Source organism: Bemisia tabaci, chromosome 1 (assembly GCF_918797505.1).
Source record: "Bemisia tabaci chromosome 1, PGI_BMITA_v3".
NCBI lineage: Eukaryota > Metazoa > Arthropoda > Insecta > Hemiptera > Aleyrodidae > Bemisia > Bemisia tabaci.
Window position 1 is genome coordinate 53,824,916 of NC_092793.1, and position 9,168 is coordinate 53,834,083.

Sequence of the window (9,168 nt, forward strand, 5' to 3'; positions counted from 1 at the left end):
AGATGAATGGTGATTTTTGGATGTTAAAACTTAATTTTTCCCACTTTCTTTGCTATGTCTGCTCCTTCTCTTCATATTTGTTTTTGGTGCAATTCTGTCCCTATTTTGCCGGCGCAAGTGCAGATGGATCCCTTTGCTCTCCCTCCTTTATAAATTGCGCCAGGCCGAGGGACAGGCGAAAAACGGAACCACCCCCGGGGCCCGTAGCAACCCCCCTGGGGGTGGGAACGGAAAAACCCGCGGGGGAACGGAGACCCGGCCGCGAGGGGTCCGCCGAACGAACATCAAGGGCGCGGGACGCGCTGGGACGGCGTGGCGGGGACCGATGTTCAGAGGGTCGCGGGGTAAATCGTATAACTTTATATAAGAGATAACAATGAATTTAAATTATGTACAGACATTTTTTAAAGCTGCAATTAATGTATGCGTTTTAAGAGTAGCTATCATTGCAAGTTATAAAGGTTTTTTAATTAATATGAAATTTTAATGTGTCGGACACGGAATTTTTTCTAGTTAAAGTCAAAATAATGTTAAATCTTGTGTTGATCAAAATTTCATAGAAAAGCTGATAGTAATCTAACTATTACCGTTTTGCAGGAAAATAAAAACAATGATCTCTCACCCTTCTGCAATCCATTTGTGCCCCTACAAGTCACGCGGAATCAAGTGACACACTCACCAAGAGGCTCTGCATCTGCCCAAACTTCAGAAAGTTTTTCTGGACAGAAGTTGCAGGTATGTATATGTTCACACAGAACTTAATAATTTTTTAATATGCAACATCTGATTCAAAATTACCAACTTGTAAATTATTTTAAATTTAGAGCATTTTGTCACATTAAAAAGAGCTTTAATTGCAGCCAACCCGAAAATGATGAGCGTCTTGATGCCCAAAGATTATTTCATGGTAAATTTATTGATTGGTATAAGGAGGAAAGTTTGAAGTGGGAGCAGAGTTAATCTTCCAGGAAATATGGCTCTCTCAGCTTTTCTACTTGGTGTTAGGTTTCAAATTTACATCAGTATTTAGCATATTTATAAATGTATCCAGTTTATACACTAATTAAATTTTTTGTAAACTTTTGATAATTTTTAACAATGTTATTGGAATTTTTAATTTTAATCTATGCAATTCAAAACCTAAAGGTTTCTTATTCACGTTTAGATAATAGAATATGTCTCTTTTTGGGACTTTAACTTTTAATTTACCAAAATTACCAGTTTTTACATCTCACATTATTCATGTTAACAATTTCAGTCTTCCAATGGCTCCATTCCTCCTTTAGTTTCAAATTCCAGTACAAACATAACACCTGCTACGGCAAAACCAAGGAAAAGCAGAATAGCAGCAAAGTTCATGGCACCTCCTGATCCTAAAGCATAAGGTAATGGCTTAAATTCTCTATTTATTTCTCTACTTGTTCAAGAGGTCTTTGATGCATCTCGAATCTGTATTTTCAGCTCATCAATGTTGATAGAGGTGGGATATTTTTCACGGTTGTGGAGGAGTAAGAGTTGAAGGTGTGATGGTGTAATCTCAAGTTAAGTTTTGCCGAATGTTTTTCCCATTCTTAAATGTTTTAATGAGTCTCCGCAGGTATAAGTCTTTCCAAGCTTATACAAAGCCATTTCATTATGAATCTTATTCCATTTACATCTTAATTGAACGGTGCTCTCTTACACTTAACATGCAGAATTATTACTGAAGACAATTGCCAAAAATCGGGGTTTTCAGAAAATCACTTACTTTGAGGCTTGCCATACATTTCTGTGAAAATATGTATTGACTTAAGATGAAGAACTTTTCTAATTGTATTTTCTAAGCTGATCAAAAGTTGTTCTCGTATTTTTGAAATCTCTGAATATAGGCCCTTAGAATCTACGTTGTAATATATCTAATTTTTTTTATTCTTTACTTCTTTTTCAGGGTATGTCAGCAGTTTTGGATTATGCAGTAATCATACTGTCAATTTACTGTGATTCTAATTTTGAATTTTTGTTTAAAAATGTTTAGTTTAGTAGTTAGTTGTATGAAAAGTCTTTTTCAGCGATCTAACTCTCTTTTATATATATAGCTTACCGTTGCTGCAGCAAGGAGCTTTGATGTTATCAAATGCTCTGTTAGGTTTCTCTTATGGCTAATGTTTTTCAAAACCATTTGAAGGAATATTCTAAGTAATGCATAATGACTACGTAGATAGATAAAAGAAAAAAGTGATGAGTGTTGCTATGAGCTTCATCTTTTCTTTCTGCCTAAATATCCATTTCTTAATGATGTCATATTGTCACTAAACTCTATTATTCCTCGAATCGTTTTGCTTTTGAATTTGTCAAAGTGAGAATCACTGCGTACAGTGGACTCTCGATAATTCGAAATTGAAGGGAATCGGCTTTTTCTTCGAATTAGCGAGGTTTCGAAATAAAGAGAGTTCGAATTAAAGAGATTCCATGTGGAAAAATTTCGAATTAGAGAGGTTCGAATTACAGAGGGAAGGCGCCATCTGAATTCGAATTATAGAGGGACAAATGGACGGATTTACGCCAAAAGGTCTTTCGGCCAAAGGCCAAGCTCTTTCAGACACCCAGGTACATAAACAGTTGACTTCGAATTGTAGAGGGAATGTACCATCTTATTTCGAATTATAGAGGGAGGCCCCTATTTACTTCCCACACTTCGAATTACAGAGAGAATTTTCGTCCCAATTTCGAATTATAGAGGGCCGCGCCAGCTTAAAAATTTCGAAATAACGAGGGGAGAAAAATACATTGATTTTTTTCGAATTATCGAGAGATTTCAAGGGAAACAGACTTTCCTTCGAATTAACGAGGTTTTCGAATTATCGAGGTTCGAATTATCGAGAGCCCACTGTACTTAAGTACTAAGAATAAATATTTATCATTAAACTGCAGGAAAATGTAATGAAAATTCTAAAACCAAATAAACTGAAAAAAATTAAATTATGTTGGCAAAACCAAAGTAAATTTAGGTGCCAAATAGTTGGTAGGAATTTATTTTTTAATCAGACCCTACAGTCCAAAATCAGAGCCAGAAAGATCATAAGTGGGATCAACAGTACAGGTAGATCATAGGTAAACACAAGATTGTTTACGCTTCTTTTTTGTAGTTTTTAATTTATAGGACTGTGAAGTTTAAAAAAGTTGAGCGTTTCATGAATACCTGAACTCAATGAGGGATCAAGCAATTTCTTTTTTTATGCACCTGATATAAATACCCATGCGCAACAAAACACAAGTGAGGAACTTAATGAATTTATTCTAAAATTAAGTGTGGTTTTAAGCAAGGGATTTTGATTCATAATTTTTTAAAAATAATCACAAATTTTAAAAGAGAAAGGACAAAGATCAGAATTATAATATTTTCATAAAAAAATATTAATAATAGATAAATAATAAAATAACTTAACAGAGTAATTTTATGTTCTACATCTTCTCCATAAACCAAAAGAAGCATGAAAACTTATGTAAAGGTAATGGATAAAAGTCAAATATCAATTAGTAGTATTTGCATTCGTAGGATTTTGGCTAAGTCATCTGTTAGTCTATACTTTAAAACAAAACAAAAATCAGAAAATCTGTATGTTTTGAGAGGTGAGGATATTATTGCATTAGACTTCAAAACAAAACAAAAATCAGAAAATCTGTTTGTTTTGAAAGGTGAAGATATTATTGCATCAGTTGTCTTCAGGTAGTAGTTTTGACCAGCAAAATGTATCGATTCCTATAAGCCTTAAATATGGCCCATGTGTCTACTCTTAATGTAGCAAATGAGGCTTTGAATGTGAGCCCCAATTTCAAAGTAGTCGTGTCTCTCAAGAGCCCATAGAAGGGCTTTTGACATTCTATTTTCAAGTCCTAACTGTAGATATTTTCAGTAATGGGAAATTTTCAAAAATTGAGTTTTCGACTGAATACTATTTTTTTAGGGTGGACGCATATGACAATGGAGCGATTCTACCAAAATTATTTTTAAATGTCTTCTTTATCATTTAAATATCTGCCTTAGTGGAAAAGAGGGCTTAATTTCTGAGCCACCTCTCCCAGCGCAAGGTGCTTCCATAAGAGAAAACCATGAGCGAAGGCACAAACTATGAATTTCAGTATTGTCTTTGAACACGCATGCTTTTTGACCGTCATAATACTGCTGTAAATGGCAGCACTGAGTGGTTTTATGGAAGGAGGGCTTATCCACCAACATTTTAAAATTTTATATTTTTTGCCCTCTCCCTGCCTTTAATACTATGACCTTCCTTGTGCAATCATGGTGTTATCTTAGATGATATGTAGAACATTGGTTGATTTTTTTTACCAAAATATAAAGAATTATCAAAGGAATCAAGTTTTGTCCGATCATTGTAGCTAAAATTTCAGAATATTAATACATTTAACCACAAAACTTGGGACTTTAAAGTCAATTTAAAAACAAGCTTTAGAAATTTCTTCTATTTTTCATGCAAGTCAGTAGATTATTATTTATTGAAAATGTGAAGTATGTAAATTGTTTGAATATTTCCTTCTACTGAGCTTCAAGCGCTGTGCATGAAGTAATAAGCCTTGATTTCTCCTCTTAATAGACAGGATGGAAATTAAAACCCTCTCCCTTCCGTGTCAGTTGGAACCAGCTTTCTGTTTTCACATCTGGAAGGCATTCAGTAAAAATAGCGGTTCTCATGGTGCAGTGACTGCAACCTTGTACTCCTGTAGTTTTAAGAAAAATTCATAGAAGAATCAAATATTCCTATGAGTAGAGCAGGGTGGCAAGTTCTTGGAAATTTTCCAGCAGAACCTTGAAATTTTGTCTTCCCGCTTTTAGATAGGATATTTTTACTTCAAATGGTTTGGCCCTTTAAATAATTTGTGGAAGGAATTTTTATGAAAGATTGCGCTAAGTTTTCAAGTCCAAGAAAGTTTGCCACGTGGAAGAGACTGGACAAACATAGATGTGTCCCTATTCAAAGAGATAAATGAAAAAAGGGATGTCGGAGAAAAAAAATGAGGAGTGTGAGATTGGAAGAATATACATGCTAACTAACGTAATTTGTATTATTTTCAATTTCACGAGTATCTGACCGATTCCCTGGAATAAATAATTGTATTTGTGATCCAAAAATTTATTGTATGAGTTATCACTGTGAAGAAATATATATCTCATTTTATATTCCAATTTTTTTTCCAGTAAATCACTGCATTTTACTAAAGTAGTTGAAACAAAGTGTTATTTGACTCCATTGTAAAATAATCGTACTTTAAAACTGTTGATTTGATTGGTTAATATACTGGGACAAATTTTTTTTCAAGTAGATCAAACCTATACTGTTCTGATTCTTGATACTACACTTTTCTTCTCTCATGAATAGGTATACGTACACTCAAGGGTTTTTCTTAAAAATTTAATAATGTAAAATAGTAATGTATGTCAAGAGATGAATATCAATAACAAATCTGAAAGGTCTGTGGAATAAAATCAGCAAATATGTTTCTTCAATAAATAATCCTGTCAAATTTATTAAGGAAAGTGATCAGTGAACTCAAACAAAACGCAAAACTAATCTCATTTCATGATCGATGTTTTTAAATAATGAAGGTAATTATCACAGCCATCATAATCGTATTTTGTTCGGAGGCAACATTTGCAACATGTCGTGAAAACAATCAACAATCGCATTTTGTTCAAAGTTGTTTTGTATTGTGGGGACGTGGCTTATTTTCAAATTTGGGAAGCAAAATTTGGGGGCAAAATTTGGGAACCCCCACAGCAACATTGTCGTACAACAACTGCAACGTGCCTAAAGAAAGTCGTTTTATGTTGTTCAAAAAAGCAACGCTGTTTTCTAACCTAAAATTGAGAGTTGCTCTCTCATTGGTTGCTCAGAATCGCAGAAAAAAAAAAAGAAAATAAAACGGAAACATTTTGTTGTTTCAAACTAAACACGACTCATTTAGGTCCATAAAAAATAGTGAACATTTATTTGTCAAAGGAGTTCAACAAACCAATTGGCATCATAAGTGAGTGTAGCAGTCCGTGTTTTTGGAGCCATATTTGTTTTATTACTTTAAGATAGCATTCACCAAAAGCATTTACTACTTAAGATCAGTTTTCCCTAATTAATTTTTATAAATCAACTTGTATCTATATTGAACTTGAGTAAATATTTTTATTATTTTTGCATCCTTCATTTCCAACTGTGTCAATTATAATCATTTACTCAGTGTGTTTTGGGGAGATTATTTCTCTGTTGTTTCTCTTGCAATGATGTATGAGCATCTTCAGTAAAAGTGGTCTAATGTCAGGGTGCTTTATCAAACACAGGGCCTTCAAACTGGCACTAATTGTTTTATTTCTTGGCCATTTCTTTACGAAATTCCTTGAAAATCTCAAGATCTGATCTTTGATAGTTCCCGAACCTATCGGTTCTCTTCGAAGATTGTTAGGCCGACGATCTTCGAAAGCCAACTTTCAACAATTCCATCGATGAGCCTCTTTGCAGCCTCTTGTTCATACAAGGGCTGGACGCTTGAAGCCAAAATGATCACTGTTAAAATCAGAATGATTTGTTTTAGAAAGCAGCCTGACTCACTTTTATCATGGGTTTCCCAGTTATTATATCCCTATGTTAAGTAATCACACCTTTAATAATATCTTCTCCTGGATGAAAGATACTTGCAGAATGCTGTATGACCACAACTCGTCCATAGAAGTCTCTAGATATTACGTTTTTGCAGTCATGATCGATGGCTCCAGACTTATCAGTTCCTGTACCTATGTATCATCTGTACCTTGTATCATCTTTTTGTTTTGTTTCCTTAAGTTTTTATAGTCCATCCAAAATGCTCAAAGTTTGTACTCAAGGGAAATAAATAGGAAAAAAGAATGAAAATAAACGGTTCTTAATTTTAAATGAATCAGTGAATTTTTCCAGGTCTTCCTTGTTTTCCAGCTAAATGATAGATAGATAAAGTGCAAGTAAAGTACACTTCAGTTTTCTTGTAAACTTTGCTCCTCTCTCATATTAATTACGTAGTGGATGGGATTAGGATTTCAAGGATTGCTGTCTGAGGAAACTCATTTGGAATAACCGCTTGTATCACTGTGTGTCACAACCGAAAAGGGGAAAAAAGCAAAATATGAGAGCTTCAGGAAAAACACTCGACCTGCCTCAGGCTAACAATGAGTCATGTTTTTTTCACTGTTTTGCCTATAGAAACCTGTAGGCAAAAAAGCCAATCCAGAAACTCCAATCCTAAAATCCAATCCATCGTTCATTCAGTGGGTGCATTCCTAAATCTCCTGATGTACCTATATGGTCTTGTTTCTCACACTTAAGTGTGTCCAATCATATACACTCACTAAATAATCTTTTTCATTTTTCAAATAAATATCAAGCTGCTTAGCTCGAAATTTCTAGAAATCAAAGATGCCAGTAGCAATGAGTCAGTTTTTTAATGTGGCCATCACCATCGGTACTGAAGAATTCCAAGAAACTTAATACACTGAAATGAAGATACCTATCCACCGAAGTTTTACGAAATGCACTTCCTCGCGTTTTTAAATTATAATAGACATTAACAGATTTTTTTATATCGATGGCCGAAGTGCGGAACCATGTATCTACGTTTCCAACGTTGCGGACTTCCTGTCATTCTTCGTTTTTTCTTCTAAGAAACCAGTCAGAGTAAGTAGGTAATCTTTTGAAAACTTCGTTGATTTTCCTCTCCCAGCAGAATCCTCAGAATAAATAAGTTGTAAATTTGGCTTGTTTTCCATCAAGCAAATAAAAAAGAAGCGGGAATTTTGAAACATCTCAATGGAGATGCGTGGTTTCGCACTTCGACCATAGAGAAAAAAAAGGTGTTTGCATCTTGAGGTTTGTTTACCCTATGACGTAGGTCGGTACAACCTGGCCAGCGAAATCCGGAATTCGAAGTAATAAAAACGGACCATAATGTCCCATTTTTTTGCTTAAATCAACTCATGATATAATTTCAAGCACTTTTTATAGAATGACCTTTTTCCATAAATTCGGTACACCATTTCCAAGAAAATCGATGATAAACGTCGCTGTACCGACCTACGTCATCAAATATTATTTTGTTATATTCCGTACCACTCGTTTATTTTTAATCCTCGTAGAAAAGCCACCCATTTGCTAATACCATTCTAGCTGAAGCGCACTTCAGCTATGCATTCACCAGTGCACAAATGTCAAAGGAAATCGACACGCCCAGCGTGCATGGAGGCTATCTCCATTTAAATCTTCCGTCACATTCTTACGGAGCAATGATACAACTATTTGAACTCACCGGAATGCGTGAGGTATCACGCCACATTTGAATGCGTTTTCAAAACAGCCGAGTTGCATTATCGGAATAATCGTTTTGCATAGTATATATTATTTTGTTTCCATCTCTAACCACTTGTTTCATTATAATCCTCCCTTAAAAACCACCCATTTTCTAAGTACAATTCTAGCTGAAGCGCACTTCAGCTATGCATTCACCAGCGCAAAAATGTCAAAGGAAATCGACACGCCAAGCGTGAATAGAGGCTATCTCCATTTATAAATCTTCCGTCACATTCTTACGGCGCAATGATACAACTATTTGAACTCTCCGGAATGTGTGAGGTATCACGCCGCATTTGAAGGCGTTTTCAAATCAGCCAAGTTCCGATACCCGGATTATCGTTTTGCATGGTTCATATTCTTTTGTTATATTCCGTGTCACTTTTTTTTCTTTAATCCTCGTAGAAAAACCACCCATTTGTAAATACAATTCTAGCTGAAGCGAACTTCAGCTATGCATTCACCAGCGCAAAAATGTCAAAGGAAATCGACACGCCAAGCGTGAATAGAGGCTATCTCCATTTATAAATCTTCCGTCACATTCTTACGGCGTAATGATACAACTATTTGAACTCTCCGGAATGTGTGAGGTATCACGCCGCATTTGAAGGCGTTTTCAAAACACCCAAGTTCCCTTATCGGAATAATCGTTTTGCATAGTTCATATTATTTTGTTTCCATTTCTAACCACTTGTTTAATTATAATCCTCCCACAAAAACCACCCATTTGCTCAGTACAATTCTAGCTGAAGCGCACTTCAGCTATATGCATTCACCACAGCGCAAAAATGTCAAAGGAAATCGACAA

The 9,168-nt window shown here is 35.1% G+C and overlaps 1 protein-coding gene across 1 annotated transcript in view; it reads left to right on the plus strand.

Moving 5' to 3' along the window:
- The window catches only part of pcm (5'-3' exoribonuclease pacman), a 42,049-nt gene extending 35,132 nt beyond the window's left edge, over positions 1–6,917 (plus strand). Inside the window, exons 33-35 of the mRNA XM_019062709.2 lie at positions 598–735; positions 1,259–1,385; positions 1,928–6,917. Coding sequence (XP_018918254.2) covers positions 598–735; positions 1,259–1,384 — 264 coding nt within the window. The 3' untranslated portion in view covers position 1,385; positions 1,928–6,917. The remainder of the gene's footprint in view (positions 1–597; positions 736–1,258; positions 1,386–1,927) is intronic.
- The last annotated feature ends 2,251 nt before the right edge of the window (positions 6,918–9,168 follow it).